Source organism: Chlamydotis macqueenii, chromosome 18 (assembly GCF_036417535.1).
Source record: "Chlamydotis macqueenii isolate bChlMac1 chromosome 18, bChlMac1.mat, whole genome shotgun sequence".
NCBI classification, from domain to species: domain Eukaryota; kingdom Metazoa; phylum Chordata; class Aves; order Otidiformes; family Otididae; genus Chlamydotis; species Chlamydotis macqueenii.
Genome location: NC_141573.1, coordinates 12,858,598 through 12,877,101, shown reverse-complemented (window position 1 = coordinate 12,877,101; position 18,504 = coordinate 12,858,598). Strand labels below are relative to the sequence as shown.

The 18,504-nt window shown below is 47.9% G+C and overlaps 1 protein-coding gene across 1 annotated transcript; it reads right to left on the bottom strand.

Annotated features, from left to right (window-relative positions):
- Positions 1–1,214: 1,214 nt before the first annotated feature.
- SRP68 (signal recognition particle 68) lies at positions 1,215–18,015 on the bottom strand. The gene is made up of 16 exons (XM_086762603.1): positions 17,835–18,015; positions 15,814–15,880; positions 15,150–15,263; positions 12,706–12,901; positions 11,991–12,073; positions 11,649–11,758; positions 11,205–11,287; positions 10,819–10,959; positions 7,338–7,436; positions 6,961–7,025; positions 6,499–6,658; positions 5,722–5,816; positions 5,341–5,470; positions 4,826–4,901; positions 3,941–3,993; positions 1,215–3,499 (listed from the first exon to the last, which is right to left on the bottom strand). Exons 1-16 carry the CDS (start codon positions 18,013–18,015, stop codon positions 3,272–3,274), a joined length of 1,881 nt encoding a protein of 626 aa, XP_086618729.1. The 3' UTR covers positions 1,215–3,271.
- Between the last annotated feature and the right edge of the window lie 489 nt (positions 18,016–18,504).

The following is an 18,504-nucleotide window of genomic DNA, read 5'->3' as shown; positions in this document are numbered from 1 at the left end:
GCTGCGTTTCACAAACCTGCTCACCCTCGGCACGGTTTGGGTGAGCCCAGCATCAACCTTTGCCGTAGGCGTGTCCCTCGGAACCGCTGCGTGATCAGCCCCAGAGCACAGCGTCGCTCCGCGCCAAACCCTCCCAGTGCCAGGGCCGAAGGCGTGGCTGGGGCAGGTCTGGGAAGAAGACTTGAGCAGCGACCCAGGTTTCTGAGCTGGGCTGGACAGGGAGCCGCAGCGCTGCCCTGCACTTCAGCTCAGAGCAAGGGAGGGAGGAGAAGGCAAAGCAGCCCCCGAGAGCTGCTGCTGCTCCTGCCTCAGCCCCAGGAAGGCTCATTTCTCTCGTTAAACTGGTTTCTCATGCTAAGCATTTCTACATCCCTTGGCCCTGACCCGTTGTCACTAGACCCCTCGCAGTGCAGGACCAAACGCGCACATGGCCCAAGGCACGGGTACCACTGATGGAGGGGCCAAGGGCCACAGTGTCCATCTCATTCCTGTCGTAACCGGTGCAACAGTACCAGGCCTGGCTTGCTCAGCCTGTAATTCCAGCGCTAAGCTCAGAGATACTCCGTAGGAAAAGTTGATTGAAATAATCTTGACCGTTCTGCTGGAGCGTCCTGTCTGAGGGCAGTCTTGTGGCCTACCTGCCAATTAATTCATGGCAAGAGAGCAAACAGTCCCAATGAAAGAGCAGAGCATAGGGAAGCAGGTTTCCAAGCACACAAACCAGTGCTCTGCATCTTGCTCTGGCAGCTCCAGGCACGGCTGAACCCTGGCAGTTCCGGGGCCGTGGATTTGTTCCGTCACCTCACACCTCCCCTGCCTGCGCTGCTCCCTTGCGACCGCTCTGTTAAGCCTCGCCTTTGCAATTCCGAGCTCCATCGCAGGGCCAAAAACCTCCATAAACTTTGAGAGTCTGCTTTTCATCACACAGGTGACTTAAGAACAGTACCTTTTTTTCCCTAGTGCCTCATCAGTGCCTTCTACATGACTTACAAACCCGCCCTCCTCACTTGCCGTGAACATCACACCAAACCAAGCCAAGCTACCCGAGCGGTGCCCGTTGTTCTCCGAGCCAGCAGGCAGCAGATCCTCCCCCAGAACTACGCGGCCGTTCTCCAGGGGTGAAGTAGCCCCAGGTGACGGTGTGGCCTTGGTCCTCTGAACGCTGCAGAGGCAGAGTGCTTGGTGTTCTCAATGTTCAACACAAACTACATGCCTCAGAGGTCAGGAATAAAACTTTATTGTTTTCATATTTCTTATCTGCATTCAACTAATCAGTTATCTATCAAAAGATGTTTGACACAAAGAGACAAATTGCTCTCAGCTGTTTGTAACGGTGACCGATTAGAAAGCGGCCACAGGACAAATTTTACTGGAGCCAATCCAGGCACCACATGGATTTGCGGTAGGAAAGCAGACAGAGTCTGGTTTGCCAACCAAACAGGAGAACAGTTCTCCAAGTGATTCAATAGAAAAGCTGAAAAGGAGAGGGAAGCTCAGATTAACGTACGCAGAGAGAGGTACCCCGGAGCAGAACAACGAGCTGACGCCTGCGCCGGTTACTGCACGGCCTTGTGCAAAAGGAAACGGGCTTTATGGGGAAGAGAAATCTGCCATCCAGGACCGTGTCTTCTAGAAATCCTCATCTGATGAAGAAGTAGTCTTCCATGTTTCTTTCAGGTTTACAATTCCCCTTTCTCTCGTAAAATCCCCCCAGCATCCAGAGGCAAATGGACTTGGCTAGAATACCAGAAATTCCCACTTTGTTTCCACATGGCAAAAATTAAACACAAACAAGAAGTTCCTCCTCCTTCTCTCACCTCTTTCTGAGCAGAGTCCTCTTGAAAGCTGCTTTGTGCTTTGACAGCTCACAAATCAGATCAACTTGGAACAAAGCAAACATTCATATGAAAATAATGGGAATTGTTAATTCCCCGCATCCATCTGCACCTCGCCTGGAAAATTCTCACGACAACAACAAACCAATCATTTAAAACAGTTCTGGTTCCAACCCTATTAACTCCAGTGCCTAAAAACAGAGCAGCAACGCAACGTCAGGCCAACTGGTGCAGAAGAGTTACAGCAGCCAGAACAGACTGCTGTTTCCCCTTCCAGCTTACAGACAGTGAAAACCCAAACGCTGCTGGTGGAAAGTCCCGAATGCTTTATTTAGGAACACTTCTGCCCACGTGCTGTGTGTTTTTTTCCTGTTCAAGTGATCATGATTATGCAACTACCCACATTCTGAAAGTGCCCCTGTCACCGTAGCACCCGGGCGCTTTACTGAAAAATAAAATTTAAAAAAATAATTAAAAAAAAGCTGTCTGGCATGAGAGGGATGATCTACCACTCAAGAACCATCTACTGCCTCCTGTTGCTTACTCCTCATTTCAGGTCCATCTACTGACCAAGGATGAGGAAAAAGCGACAAATGAACTCCAGGAAAAGAGCATCTTGTTTTCAGGCAAGGTTTAGATCAGAGATAAAACAAACAGTGAGAGACCCAACTCCCCATGAAGAGCACGTAGCTATTTCCAAAGCCACCACCGAGCTAGTTTCCCCGGAAAAGCCTTGCAGGAATAGGTTCTATGCTGTATTTTGGATTTAACAAAACGTGTATCACTAAAGCAGGATCCCATCAGCTTATACTCCGCCACAACTGGGGTAACCATTAACATTTGGAAAGGCATTTGCCATCCTTAGCAATAAGGAAAGAGGCTGTATTTTCTCATTTCTGAATGTTGTATTTTTAAAAAATACAGAGACTTCTGGGAGTTGAAGAGGAAGAAGTTAGCCCGCCGGCTGCTGTTTTCGTGTAGGCAGCCTCACCTGGCTGGTTTAGTTCTGCACCTACTTTTGCCTCCGTTTCCCCACGACACCCAGATTTGTAGACCCAAATACCAAATTACAGCGTCAATAACGGGGCAGAGGGAGGAATCAAATCATGCCTATGCCCTGGTCCATGGTAAGTATGTGACCGTAACTGCTCACAAAGCAAGTTCCAGCTTCTCCAATGGAGAAGAATGAATGGAAGAATTTCTCTGTGCTCCAGATTATTTCCAGCTATTTATAGTGTACGTACGTTTCTGAATAGATTGTTTGTCCATAATACACCGGGAGAGAACATAAGTGCACAGACATATACACAGAACACAGGGAAGAAGATGGTAAAACCTCCCTCTGTCGGTTTCAGGTGCAGGCATTTGTGTCCTAGAACCTCTTGGAGCTTTTCCTTCAATACAGAATAAAACCTCTGATCCTCAGGGGGTCCTGGTTAACTCTTGAATCCAAAGATGCCCTTGATATATCCAGTGAGGCCACTCTTGGCCTTCTGCTCCACCTTGTCCTCCAGAGGTGGGAAAGCAACGTGATTAAGGGCCAGGTCAAAGAACAAGGGTTTGCACGGAATGGGCTGGAAGCCCGGAGGGAAGTGCACGAGGCTGACTTGCTTGCTGACAAGGGAAGGATCCAGACAGAAAGTCTCAAACCGTTCCGAGAGTGGCTGAAAGAGACCGATACAGAAACACAAATTAAACACACGTCAAATCAAAGCTGACAAGGGTCAAACAAGCAAAGAGCACTCAGCAGCAACTGAGGCAACAGAAACTGAAGTTCCCTTGTGTACATCTGGGGCCCCTGAAAATGGTTCAAACCCCTGTCAAAGCACCACTGCAGGATCTCTGGAAAACCTTCCCCAGTGCAGGGAGAAAGCTACATTTAAAAAATGAAGGTGCCTAGTTCTGCCCAAGGAACCCTGCTCTGTCAGCCACCTTTAGGATCTGCAGAAGGAAAATTAGTCTAATAAATCTCATACATACACTAGTCATGATCAAACTCTAATCAGCATGACATTCCTTAAGTTGCAAGAGACACTCAGCTAACCGGTTAAGAGTAATACTCATTAAGAACATTTCTGGAATTTGCCTGAGCTTCCAGCTCTTACCTTGCCATCCTTGACCTGAGATGGAGACTCAGTCTCATGAGAATCATTTGCATCTGCAAAATTGAAGAAAAAGTGGTAAGAATAACAGGTTAGATCTTGGCGTAAATTCAGACTGTCTCAGGAGCCAGCTGTCCTCCGAGCACAGCAATGAGCCTTTCTTTCTAGGATACACAAGACAGTGTTTTCAGTAGAATCAACTTGATTTTCTAGACTAAGAGGATCACACATACTCATCTACAGCCAATACAGCTCTCAGTGATGGAGAGCTTCTCCTTCACGTTGTTGTGAGAAGCTCCTGAAAGAAGCACAGATTCTGAGTTAAGCACAAAGCAGCAGATTATGAGAAGACCCCAGCGGGGTCTGTTAAAGCTACGTTAAGGCAACCCATTAGTTATCTTGGGCTTCCAGCAGCAGGCACAGCAAGAACAGCAGCCCAAGAAATCACAACGTTCATCCATTCCCCTGAAGTTCCCCTAACCTGGTCAACACTGACAAAGAGCAGAAAATCACTGCTCTCCCCTTTCTCAGCAGCTCTCCCAGGTAGGCAAAACTGGGATAACTAAGGCTAAGTTGTTCACAGAAAAAAAAAAAAAAAAAGACTAAACAGAATGTTCTGTGCAGGTTACCAAAATAGTGCACATCCTCATGAAGCGTTTTCACATTTCTGCGCAGGGAGCAAGATGCCAAATTTCCAGTCATTGGTTGCCTAGCTGCACTGCACACAGCAGCAGCTAGACCTGAGGGGGGAAAAAGCATTTTCCAGAGCCTAATAGATCAGAGTAGAGTGGAAACACTTGGAACTTCAGAAATAAGAGAAAAGAATGAAATAGCTGCAGGGGTATTGTTCAAGAGGCGTTAGAGCTCTAGTGTAACTGTGCAACTCACCTAATATAGCTGCTGCTTGCAAGGAATATTTCTCTGCGTTGACTTGAGTGATCAGATCCTGAACATCAGGCAGCTCCTACGTGATTAAAGAAAATTATGTGAGAGGCTCAAATGCACCACAGTTCAAGGATTCAGGCAAAGTTAACACTTGACAAAGTAAGAACTAAGGAATTAAGTTCTAGTGCTGATGAATCTTCCCAGAAGAGGAAAAGCTACAGTATGGTCCTTCAGGCACTACAGCAGCAGCATGACAAAGTGCAGGTGTGAGGAAGTGCAGTAGGTTGTTATGGAGTTGTTACAGCAAGTTACAACTGGCAAGCAAGTGGCCAGCTGAAGCATTTCCACATCACTAGGAAGTCTCTACTATCATGTGTCAAGTAGTCACACCTGTATTACGCTTCTCCCTACTTAAAGCTCAGGCTTGAATTGGAATGGTCTGGCATCTTACTGACAGACCGGGGCAGAGCTTTTCCATAAACTTCAGCTCCCTTCTACACACAGGACTGGGTTCCTACCTTCAAGCTGTTCGTGTGAGCTCCAGCTCCGGACTGAACTTCGCGGGCATATTTCAGCACTCTTTCATACAAAACCAGAGCTTCACTCCACTTCTTTACCAGGACATAGGACTGTGCAATGAAGAAACACCTGCAACAGTAGAGAGCAGATCCTTGACATGCTGTTATCCACACCTTTGGCCAACTCAAATGACTGATAACAGGAAATCACTTATTAAGTAGCACTGGCCAGTTCCCCCTTAGCATACAGGCTTCATTTCACACGTTTCCTCACATGCAGAGGAAACTGCATCAAAGCCCTGTACAGCACGTAGAACTTTGGAATAACAATGTCTGAAGATGTAACGCCTGCTAAAGCAAGACTAGCTGTTTCTCAGTCACCTGTAAGCTTTGTACACAAGCGTCTTCAAGCCAATCTCTTTTTGGAAGTTCTTGTCCTCTTCTAGGCCAGGAAGCTGTGTCAGTTCCACCAGGTTCTGTGCAAAAGAGAGTCAGAATAACAAATGCAGGTGTTGTTTTCCTCTGGAATCTGCTGGAGTAAGAGAAAGCTGCCCCTTTTAACAAGTCAACAGTACACTCCCATGGAAATAGTTTCCAGTTTTCCAATTATCAGCACGCTAACCTTGGGAAGGACACTCATGAAACTTGTGCAAGCTTGCCCTCAGGACAGATTTCCTGACACAAACAGGAATCAGGACAAAGACTCCTCAGATCTCACATGAAGGAATTCTTTCATAAGGCATTTCCATTTCCCATTCACAACTGCTTCAGCCACAAGCTCCCACAGTGAACTGAAAATTTATGTGAGAAATTGAGAAACTCTTTATAAAGAACAAGTACATTTGAAGTATTTTTAGCTGCTACTTTCTCTAGCTGCTCTGAAGCAGCTATCAGGGTGCTGCACACAATAGTCAGAAAAACTGCATTAGAGTGTACAATCAAGGGCACCCATTCTAGCAGCATTTTCTGCTCACAACTAGAAGGGTTCTTCTGTGTTTCATGTAGATGTTGAACATCTTCGCAAGGTAACTGTAGGTACTCAGCTGCTCCTCAGACTTCATGGGCAGTTCACTCGCACTGCTATGTTTTCTACAACCACTTTTTGTACCAAAGTTCTCCAGTTAGTATGAAGAATTAGATCGGTTTTCCCAGCATTACCTGCAAAATGATATCGTAAAGACGGATCAGGTCCTGAGGCCGTGGTGTGCGCTTGCCGTCCTCTTCTGACCGCTGCTGCTGCAGCAGTGCCTTCTGCAAAGACTTTGCCATGCTCTCATTGCGCTTGATGGCTGTTGACAGCTTGATGTAAGTCAAATAACTAAGGAGATAAAATCCCATTAGTAGACTGTCAGAACCACTCAGACATTACTCTCTGTTCTGAGAAAACCCCTCCCCCCAGTCTAAGCTGATACTAGTAGGGGAAAAAACATCTGAAAGGTCAACATGAGAGCCTTAGTAAAACGTTTTCAAAGCTGCATGAATCAGACCCTTATCCGTACCATCATCCTTTGAGATCTGAGTGGGCCAGAACAAAAACCCCATGAACCAAAACCAAACAAAAATAAAGTGTTGACATAAGAGCATGACTTCTTCACACTAGTACAGGTGTTTGCCTATTACCTGTGTAAGTACTGGATGTTGGACACCTTCCCAGAATCATTTTCCAGAGAGTGTTCCCGCTGCTTCTGTGGAAATTGGGGACAAAACACTGCATGATTTACTTATAACTGGCAGCTGAGGGAAGAAAACATCAGGAACAACTCAAGGTAAACCAGGGAAGTTGTAACGGACTTTGGGCAAAAGAATGAGGGCTTCCACATTGCTGTTCACCCTCTCCAGTTCTGAAGAGAATAAAATGAAAGGTGGCAGGCTCTTTTGCAGCTTTTTATTAAAGAAATCCCAGCCACTTTTACTCTTAAGCAAGTTTAACAATAACAAATCAGTCCCAAAGAAATGCTACGTTGTTGAAAGTACAAACACTGATGTTTGCTGCTTACCTGGTCTGGTTTCAGATCTTCCCGAACAGCCTGAATGGCATCTCTACACTCACTGAGTAAAGATTCAAACAAACGTTCCTTTGTCTCCTCATTTTCTGCCTAAGAGCAAGGGAAAGTTAAGACAGATAGGTATTAGAAATTTTTGTATTTTGCATCCCATGATGCAAGAATTAAGTGAGGTGATTAAACAAAGTTTCTCCAAAATTATGGCTTCAAGATCCATGGGCAGCTAGAACTCCAGTCAGCACCTGTCTGCAATACGTGCTGGGGGAAAACAGTGAGAAACGGAGGGGAACGTGGTCGGTGCTAAGAATTTAGCAGCACTGAAGGCCTAGCACACCCAGCTCTGATCGTCTCATCCCTGCAGCAGCTACCTTCCCAGCTACTCCCTTCCCTTCCAGGACAGCACCCACATTGCTCCAAGAACAGCTGAGGCTGGACGGCACTGTGGGAAAGGCCCTCAACAGAAGAGCTGAGCATTACTGAACTGGCAACCTACCAACCTAGACTGCTCTTGTTATGCTGATTGAACTTTTCTCATGTGGTAAGAACATGCAGATGATTATCTTCTCTACACTCCCACTTCAGCAATGCTCACAGTGGCAATCATTGGCTTGTTTGAAGCATTTTTTAAAGTAACCCTGTATTTTAGTAGCAGGAGCGACTGAGTGTTTTTCTGCTGTCATCACAAGTTTTGTCAAAAAAAAGAAGCGGCTTTTGATCTTCTGCCCCAAAACCAAAATCTGAAAACAACTTTTAAAAAGACATGTTGAAGCCTGCTCTCTGCCTAATGGACTGGCATATCATGTACCCAATTAAACACTGCACCCAAAACCAAACTCAGCTTCCCTCCAGCTGCCTGAGAAGGTAACCAGACGGGGACGGCAAGCCCCTTACTGATTCAGTAAGGGAAAACTGCCCGGGAACAAACCGCAACCTCCGCAACAGGAGGAGAGACTGAAGCATATCAGCACGGCGTTACACCACTCCCACCTCATGTAATAGTGCAAGATGAATTTTGCTGCAGCAAATTCGCAATTGTCCAAATGAATAAAAAACTGTCTGAAAACATGCCTGCTTGTTTATCTTCAGTAGAGCTCTACAGTTTGTCTCCCCTCTTTTCAGGTTTCTAAATCCATTAAGGAATGTCATTTTTACTCCCTCACAAAGCCTCAGGTATCTTGACCAGAGATGAAGGCAGGGTTTTTCTGTTTGGTTGGTTTTTGGTTTGCCTGTTTGTTTTTTTTTTTTGTTGTTTTTTTTTTGAGATTTGCTGCAAGAATTTTTAAGACTAACTGTTGAGAATAACCAGAGACGAGTCTGACAGCATTCTCAACCTCACCCAGAGAAGCACAGCAATTTCACTGTACGCACAAAAAAGAAAAAAGACATAGCTAGATCATCAGTCAAGCACAAAGAGGGAAAGGGCTGGGCTGTGCAACGAAACAAAGGCTTTCCTTTCTAAGCAAAGCCTCCTAAGGTTAAGCTGATTCTATGTATAAATATGCATCTGTTCTGGTTTGGGAGATATCAGACCATAAAACTGAGATGCAAGTGCTACGGCTGCTGATTCAGACGCCCTGATGGAACAGCAAGGTTTGGTCTTAAAGGGATTCAGGGAAGGAATCTCACTGAACTCACTTCTGAAAGTCTAGAAGTGCTCATTTCTAATTTTTCATTTGGTCTAAAACATCATGTATCATCTCTGAAAGTTGTTACCACCGTTTTTGCTACGGTCCTAGTTACCAGAGATGACCACAGAATCCTCGAGGCAATACCAGAGAGCAGCACGCTTCCGTTGCTCTGCCCTGGCTGGAGTCAACAGGCCCGAGAAGTCACGCATTCAACTCTACAAAAGGGCTGCCAGAGGTGATTTTAAACTTGGATTCGTGTTTCAGTTTGGCATGTTTGTTCTGTTTCTCCTGTTACCAATAAGACACTGACGGCAATGATGTAACTGTGCTGAGAATCTCCAGTTTTAGACAAAACACACATTCCTGTCTGCTTCTAATCAAACTCTGAGGAGTTTGTCATGTTATGGTTTCAACTCAGTGCAGACTCGCAGAAAGGTGCCAGAGACGCCAGGAACCACCACGGTGCATTCAGCTGAAGCTGGACTGCCCGCCACAGCTGACACAGCAACTGCAGAGCTGCTTTCAAAAGGCCAGGTTTTAACCCTCCGGGAACGCAAACACTGCTGCGCGCAGCTCTCCCGTTACTAGCTGTGATCCAGTACCACAAACCGCCTCTGTTCACTCAGAGCTTCCAAGGAACACAAAAGAAGATGAAAACAAACTCAGATCTCTGTTCTGCCACAGCTTTATGGAACAAAGAGGGCAACTAAACTGAAAAGGCCCAACTGCTAGCCTGGCGGGATGGGAATTAAACGAGGAACACTGGACTCTAAGTGGCACTCCCACCTGCTGGCCGTACTAACGCACTACCCACAAAAAATAAATTCAGCAACATACAATTCACGACCTGATTACAAAACGGGTTAACACTAACGCTTCCTACCCAGCCATACCCTGTTTATCCTACTCACACTACCTTAACACTGTCTTCTGCTCTTGCCTCCTGGCCTTATACCTTTGCAGGGTTTTCATTTTATCGTTTAAGTTGCTATTTATCTTTATCATTTTCCTGGTGATAAACATTTTTGATGCTGCAAAAAGCCCATCTTTAATGGTAATGATTGTTACCAAAGATCCTTTCACTGCCTTTTCAAACAGCAAGGGTGCTGTACGCAGCCGCTGGAAGCAGAATACACCACCTGGGCACCGTTTCCAAGGAAAAAGCGTCGCGTGGAGAACTTCGCTGCAGTACTAAAGACATGGACAGCGTACACCACTGCAAGTGTTTCAGAACTGCTACATTTGAAACTAATTTACATCCCGGTATTCAGTAATCCTCTCCCCACTTTTGAGGATTTGTGTAAGTCAAGAATAAAATGCTATAAATCCCATAGCACCTGCTTCACCTGGCAAATTGCTTTTTGTTGCTGAAAAAAGGTGATTGATACAAATCTTTTTTCTTTTGGTTGCTCTGAAGTGGGAGCATTTGAGCAAGACATTAAAGAAATGAGAACAGTAATTCAAAATCAGTTACTCTTAAAACTGTAACCTACACTTCAAAGTGAATTACAAGTAATGGTTATCACCCTGCCACTGGAAGGTACCGCTTCTGGGCAGAACAGTGCCCAAAAGAGCAGCAATACTCACTGGTTTATAGAGCAGCAAGTATTTATATTTATTTCTAGAGCAGTGAGTATACCACTTAGCAGACCAGCGGAGCTAACCAACTGACACTTCAGCTTTGGCTTATAGTCAATATTCCCACTTTTACTTTTAGCCTTCCAACCTCAAGTTTGCGAAAAAAAATATTATTTAAAAGCTTTCAGTCTGGGTACCTTGTATTATCTTGCACACTGAAGGAAAGAGGATGGTCAGAACACCAGCACTGGAACTGGCTTCTGGGTTACCTGAGCAATCGCTGCTTCGTTGTCGGCCAGCCCCAGCAAGAAGATCCTCACTTTGTCTATCTTCACGGGAACTGTTCTTCCTCTCCACTCCACCTCGCTCATCGTGGCTGCCTGCTTTGCTCGAGTTTGGGTAATCAGCGCCTGTAGAGAGCAGACTTGAACTTATGAGCTTGAACTTTAAGGTATCCAAAACGGACCCTTTCAAACTCACATCAGACTTGGCTAATTTAAGATCAAAGGACTTTTTAGGAGAGTGTGGTTTCCCATAAGAGCCCAGGCTTGCTTCCTCTCTTCTGATATTGGCTCTTGAACAGTGCGCTGCAGCAATATTTATCCTCAGCAGAGTGGTAACGAATGTTTCGATCTGAAGCATGCAAATAAGTTACCTCCAGTTTTTCTGCAAGAAGACCTTCAGTGCCACCAGACCTCAGTCTCATCTGCATCAGCTCATTCATAGCAGACTGGTCACCTGAGAGAATTAACAAGTCATGGTCACATTTCCACCTGAGTTCACAAATTATTTTAATACAAAAAAGCTAATCAATAGATTTTATACTGGCAACTGGGGCACAAAGGGGATAAATCTTCAATTTCATGCTGACTTCACAAGCAAACTAATGCAAACTGGTATTTTGTCTTTTTACACAAAACAACATGCACTGTTGCAAAATGAGTATGTTTCTCCACACCCAGAATGTGTTCAGAATTCGCCCAAAATATTAGAGACTCACTCCAATATCATGTAGACCAGTGCTGAACTATCAAGTCAATATTCCTTTCCTGTGAACAAGCCTTGCTCTTTGTGGGAGATTAGGCACTCCCCCCCTTACCAATATTATAGGCACAGTAGCGAATGTTGGGCGAGATCTCTTCCACGCGCTGGTTGTAGAGTACAGCTTGTTCTTCTGTGAAAGCGTTCGCCAGTTTTTCATAAATGGTCCTACAGCAAAGAACACACATTAACCCTGCAGCGCATGTCATTCTGTGAGACGCTGCCACAAGGGCCGAGTTTGTGTCTCTGCCCTGGAGGATGCCATTGCTCAGCAGTACCTCCCAGTTCAGCGCACGATTAACCAAACAGCTGACAGAGGTGCCGCACGTACGGTATACAGACTTACTGGCCTGATCCAACACCATTTACCAAGTGAAGCTGGTGAAGAGAGGGGACTCACTTGCATTTGTTGAAAGCCTCCATTGCTGCCTTCCACTCCTGGTGTTCGAAACGCAGCATCCCTGTGAGGTAAGCCATGTATGCCTGCAGACAGCGCAAGGGCAAGTTAGTTTCTCTGAGACTGACGGCCTGGTCTGTACCACCTTCAGCACGAAAGGCTGCTGCGATGCCTACGGTAAGTGACTAAGCCTTGCTCTTTTCATTTGGTCTTGCCACAGAAGACAGCTGCTTTTAATTACAGGTTACTAGCTACCTACCTTTTTTCATTTTAACTGACATTGCTACATTTCTAAGGAGATGAAAGCAAAGATGGTTCTTGCTTGTTATGCAATCAACATGGCCCACAAACCTTTTTTCCCCAGCAATAAGCTACAAAATGGCAGTTTTAATTAACAGGATGTGTTGCATCATCTTAGTCTCTCTCAATTCTTTTTACTTTTATTAAATGTACTGCTCTTCAAAGCAAGGCCAATCATTTCATACACTTAATCAACTTCTAAGCACCAGGTCTTCCTCTTGGTGGGTGCCACTGTTTCCTTCTGCAATTCCAGCACCTGCGCTAACAGTTCCAAGCTGTTCAAAAGGAGACATTATCCAGCCTGGGAATCGGGCAGTTTTGGTTATCTATTCCTAGATGGGAATAATCTCATCACCCCAAATCCAACGGTTTCTTGTTCTGCTTTTGCTGTAAAACAAGCTCAAGTATCAGTGGTTACCTGAGCTTCCAGCTTTGTTTTGGCATCCACTCGGTTACTTTCGCACAGGCGCTCCAGCTCCTCGGCATGTTTCACAGCTTTGCGCAGGCGAGACAGCAAGTGAAACCTTTTGCGAGGCTCTGTGTTTGCTTCCTGCTTCAGCTGCATGGCGTAACTCCAGGCTCTCTCTGCATCCATCAGAATCAACAGCAAATACCTGTGGGGCAGACGAAGATTAATGAAAAAAAGACACTCAAAGAAGCATTACGACATCACTGCTAGTTCTTTGCCATGTGATCTGCAAAGATTGGTAACAAAAGTTCAGCTTGGTTAAGAAGAGGTAGATGCTTTTATTTCTTAACATCCTAAGCACACAAATTTGTATTATTCCTGTTTCCTACTGTATTTCTCACTGCAGAAATGTCATTACCCAACTGAGGAAGAGAATTTGGTATCATTCTGCAGCACCACAGACGTTGCAAAGACAAGGGAGTTATGATTTCAGGTTGCGCTTCAGACTGGCTCAATATGGGTAGAAATGTCTGTTTTCCCACCAGCTAATGCTATAATGCATCTGACTTCTTAACAATACAGGTTGTCCCGGTTTTATTTAGTGATGATGGGCTACAGAGACAGCTTCTGCAAGAAGCCACTGGAAGTTGTTTCCCCTTTGGCTGGTGGACTGGGCCGGGCCTAGGGCGGACCCGCTGCTGGCCAAGGCCGAGCCAAGTGGTAGCAGAATGTTCCGTGATAACGCCTCTGCAAAAATGTACTTAAGAAGGGGAAAAACAGGGGGGAAAACAAAAAAAAAAAAAAAGAAAAGAAAAAAAAAAAAAAAAGGGAAGTGAAGAAGTGAAGAAGCAGAAGCAGGGGCAGAGAGGGGGAGGCACGAGCCTCGTGGGCCTTGCACCCCTCACCCTCTGGCCTCCCGCCGGGCGGCGACTGGGCCCGACTCGGCCCGGCCCGGCTGAGAGAAGTGGAGAGGAGATGAGATGTGAAGAGACCCTGAGAGGCGTCTGCCTGCCTGTTGTGAAGGATTTCTGTGAGAGGAACGGCTGCAGACCCCAGGGTCAGTGCAGAAGGAGGGGGAGCAGTAATGCTGCTCCCGGCCAGAATTCCCCTGCAGCCCGTGGTGCAGCCCATGGTGGGGCCGGCTGTGCCCCTGCAGCCCGGGGAGCCCACGGAGGAGCAGAGATCCCCCTGCAGCCCGGGGAGCCCACGGAGGAGCAGAGATCCCCCTGCAGCCCGGGGAGCCCACGGAGGAGCAGAGATCCCCCTGCAGCCCGGGGAGCCCACGGAGGAGCAGAGGTCCCCCTGCAGCCCGGGGAGCCCACGGAGGAGCAGAGGTCCCCCTGCAGCCCGGGGAGCCCACGGAGGAGCAGAGGTCCCCCTGCAGCCCGGGGAGCCCACGGAGGAGCAGAGATCCCCCTGCAGCCCGCGGACAGACCCCACGCCAGGGCAGGGGAGGAATGTGAGGAGTTCTTCCCCTGAGGAGGAAGCAGCAGCGTAAAACAACGTGTGATGGACTGACCACAACCCCCATTCCCTCTTCCCCCCTGTGCCGCTCGGGGGTGGACGGTGGCAGAGATAATGTTAAGCCTGGGAAGAGGGAGGGGTGGGGGGAGGTTATCTTGTTTTCTGTCTCATTATCCTGCTTTGGTTTTAATAATAAACAAATAGTTTTCCCCAAGTTGAGTCTGTTTTGCCTGTAATGGTAACTTTAAGGATTTCTCCCTGTCCTTATCTCAAACCTCGAGCCATTTTCTTATATGATCTCTCCCTGTTATTTCAGAGAGTGGGGGCAGTGAGAGAGAGAGACTGCGCAGTCTGGTCCCAAGCGGGGCTGAACTACGACACAGGTGAAGACAATACCATGTTTTCTTTTCCCCACAAGAAAAGATGAAACAGCAGACATTCTAAGTGTTTCTGAAAGACAGGAAATGAGCCCAAGATTCTGGCTATTCTCCACATGCTCTATCAGACAAGCATTCTACCAAAGTTTGAAAATCTAAGTAAAACTTGCAACCCGGTATTTCTATTCCAAGGGAAGAGATTACATCTCCAACACAACCTCGCTGGCTACACCACTGACGCTATCAGCCTTCACCCGCTACCCTGCCACAGACCTGAGTGAGCAGCTCCTCTTTAATAACAAAGTAATTTACTGATTGGTAAAAGAACCCATATTGGCAACTATGAGGCAAGAGAAGGAACTGGCTGCTGCTGCTCCCTCTTCTCCCACTCGTTCACATGATAAAGCAGGACCTGAGCGGTGCCTCCTCCCTCTGCACTGCAGCCTGAACTTTCATGTTTTCTTGATATGAACACCACACACCTCTGAAAATAAACATTTCTGCATATGTTGTACAGAGCAGTTTTCCACCACACTCACGTGAAAATAAAGTACTGAAATTAAAAATTATTCCCCAATGTACTGAATGCTCCATTCCACCCAGTGACTGTACCTGTTGTCTGAGAGAATCTCTTCAGTTACTTTCCTCCCAGTGAACTTGTGCCTGTTTCCCATCTTGAAGTTGAGTGTTTTTCGGAGCCGCCGTAGCCTACGGGAGCAATAACCCCTACAGAAAAGACAACTACAGTCAGTTTGGCCAAAGAACAACTTGTTTTTTTTCTGTTTACTGCTCTCTTCAATCAGGAAAAAAAGGACTAAAGGCTGTGACAGGCAACTTTTTAACAACTAATGGACATATGGTAAGATGTAGCTCAGAAACGAGCTGTAAACCAGTGGTTAACAGAATACAAGAACGGTAAGAAGTAGTATAATAACTCCTGGCGTTAAAAAAACAGAACGATGTTCTCCTTAGAGTCCGATTGCTTTACGCATCTTTATTGAACACTCAGTTCTGCAAGAATACGGTGATTAGCAGTGAGGTGTTAACAAACAGCTCTCAAAAGGGAACGGAGAACCAACAGCCAGCTGTGTCCTAAAGGGAACAGTCACAGCTCATCACCTCTAATGGAAAAAGCTACACTGCTTCCCGTGGAGCAGCCTCTCGAGGGGCATTACTGGGCAGCTCGGTTTTGCTGCCTGCCACAGCGCGTTTACGCTTTAAATGAAGCGAGCCACGTCACACCAGTAACTCCAGGACGTCCAGACCATTTACTAACCTGTACCTCTGGAAGTCTCCATGTCGTAAACCGTGCTGCTGCTGAGACTCCTTCACGATCTGAAGGACTGCGACTTGCGTTAAGGCACACTGACAGTACAGTCTGTTACCAGCTCTCTGTTCTACCCCAAAACAACGGACGGGAACGCCACAGGTTCCACCAAGCAAAGGCACTTTGCGCAGAGGGACACCCAGAAACCTCTTCAAACTGCACAGCTGAGAGCGCCGAGGGTCCTAAAAGACCTCACGACTCCACTGCTTACTTCAGAGCCTCATGAACGTCACCAAGGCCAGGACTGAGCTGTACCACGGGCACCTCCTCTCTCAGACAACAAGAGCCTTGTCGTTACCCGGGCTCGTTTCAGGACAATAAGCTACGCCAACAGGCGCACCCAGGCTACTGTAACCGACTGCCCTAGCTACGCCGCACTGCCTCCCCAGTTGCACTTGTGACACCGTTTTCTTGGCAAAACTGAAACAGAGAGCAGCTTTCCTGCCCTTGAACGTCCCACCTCTCAGGAAAAGGACGGAAAGACACTGAGCAGAATCACTGCTGCCTTCCTGACACAGCTTCCACAAGCAAGCTGCTTTCTGAATACAGAGACCCGCATAAAAAGAGCTTCTGGGAAGTATGTAGGGGAGTATTTCCTGCACATTTCTAGTCTTACTGCGTATCGCTGTAACGAGCACTCCGAGACAGAATGCACTGGCCTGTGACTGCACAGCATCACTCCGTGATTTCCATCCAGCCTCCACATTCTTCGGCACATTTGCTGATTTCTGTGCATCCTGTACTTACACTCCCAAATAAAACTGTGCTGTAGTCTAGTAAACTTGCTGAGGTTATTCATTCAGTTTACAAGGGATTGTTTTGTGAAATAAAATCTCCATCATAAACAAGAAATCTCCACGCTGTACGTATTTATATCCCCAAATCTCCCTTTTAAGCTTTACCAAGAAGCCTTAAAACCACCCCACAAAAGCAAACTCAGACTATACAGTGATCCCATCAAAAGAAACACTATTACTATATGTAGAGAAAAAGAAATTATGAGACTTTTAAAGTTTAAAATGGCAGATGTCTATCAAAGGGTTTTCTTGGAATTACACCTACAAGAAAGTCTCTTTAGTTTAAGTATTAAAAACCTGCATTGGCGGTTATCACGCTGGATTAGTTTGCATCTGTAGAACAAGTCAAACCGCAGTGCCTCAGCATCGCACTCCTCGTCCTTGCTGCCCAGATAAGATTTTTTTTTCAGCCTGTCTTTTACCCTGTGCAGTTACTCACTGAATTCATATCTCCAACATTATTTACTTTTTCATTGACTATTCCTAACGTTACCAGGGCAATTGCTACGTCTGCATCTTACTCAACAGTTGCTAACTTTACAACACCTGCCACATGCTAAATGGAAAACTGCGATCTTATTTCACTTGGGTTTTCCTCTTACCCAGAAGATAAAACTCAGCTCTCTCACAGCTGTGCAGCTGGACTAGTTTCACAGGAAAGTTTCACATACAAAAACACCACGAGCTTTACAGGCCACATCAGATTTTAGAAGTGCTAAATTTGGAGGAGCCCGTTTGCCATCTCAGTGTGCCTGTTCAGCTATATTTTCTCCACGATTGCCCGCATCAAGCACCAGTATTGCTGCCAGCCTGCTCTATGTAAAGCACGGAGCCCAGCGCAGAGTTCCTGCTCTGAAGGCTGCCGACAGCTGTCACAAGCTCGGAAAGAGAAGCTGTAAAGGTAAGGAATAAATTGACAGTTCAGAGATGGAAAGCTGGCTCCCCCGTTTCACCCAAATCCTCACGGCCGCCCCCGCAGCCGCACACCCGCATCGCCCGGCGCTCGAGGCAGCGCGGCCCCCTCCGGCCCGACCCCGTCCCGCGGGGAAGCAGAGCCGTGCCCGCCCGCCCGCCCGCGGCCTGCGAGCCCCCGCGCTCGCCACAGCGGCCGCCACGTCCCCCCGCGGCCACGGGGCCGGGCCTGCCACGTCCCCCCGCCGCGGCGCAGGATGCTCTCCAGGCCCAGGCTGTCGCCGAGGCTGCCGGGCTGCGGCCCCGCCGGCCGCTCGTTCTCCTTGTTCTCCTCCGCGCCGCCGCCGCCGCCGCCGCCTCCTCCGCCTCCTCCTCCTCCTCCTGCGCCGCCGCTTCCCGCCCCACCGCGGCCGCCGCCGGCGCCCTGCCGCTCCGCCGCCATCTTGTGCCCGGGCCGCCGCGGCCGCCGCGCTGCATCATGGGCGGCAGGGGGGGGCGCCCAGGCCGTGGCCGCCGCGGGGGCAGACGGGACGGGGGCGGACCCGGGGGGGGGTGTCCCACGCGGGACTGGGGGCTCACGCAGGATCGGGCCCTCCCGCCCCTGCCGCCCCGGGGATGACCCCCCCACCCAGGTGCCTCCAGCTCCGTCCCCTTCCTCTGCCCCAGGGCTGAGCCCCGGGGTCACCCCCGCCAGCCCTGACCCGGACCCTGGCCCCATCCACCCCAGAGCTGACGCTCCAGCCCCCAAATCAGCCCCCGGGACCAGCCCCCCCTCGCCCCCCCAAAGCCCTGACCCCCCCAGGCTGCCCCGCATCCCTGCTCAGCCCCTTCAGGGCTGGCTCTGCCCCGCTCAGCACCAGCCCGGCAGCTGAGACTTGGTGAAATCCGGTCTTTCCTGGTAAAATAACCGTGGGCTTAGGGCGTAGGTTTG

Excerpts from the sequence above, each read along its gene's own strand:
- SRP68 (XM_086762603.1), bottom strand. The coding sequence starts at position 18,015 with ATGGCGGCGGAGCGGCAGGGCGCCGGCGGCGGCCGCGGTGGGGCGGGA. Across the intron at positions 12,074-12,705 it reads AAACAAAGCTGGAAGCTCAG|GCATACATGGCTTACCTCAC; the intron begins GTAACCACTGAT and ends CGCTGTCTGCAG. Across the intron at positions 5,471-5,721 it reads CTTGTGTACAAAGCTTACAG|GTGTTTCTTCATTGCACAGT; the intron begins GTGACTGAGAAA and ends CTACTGTTGCAG.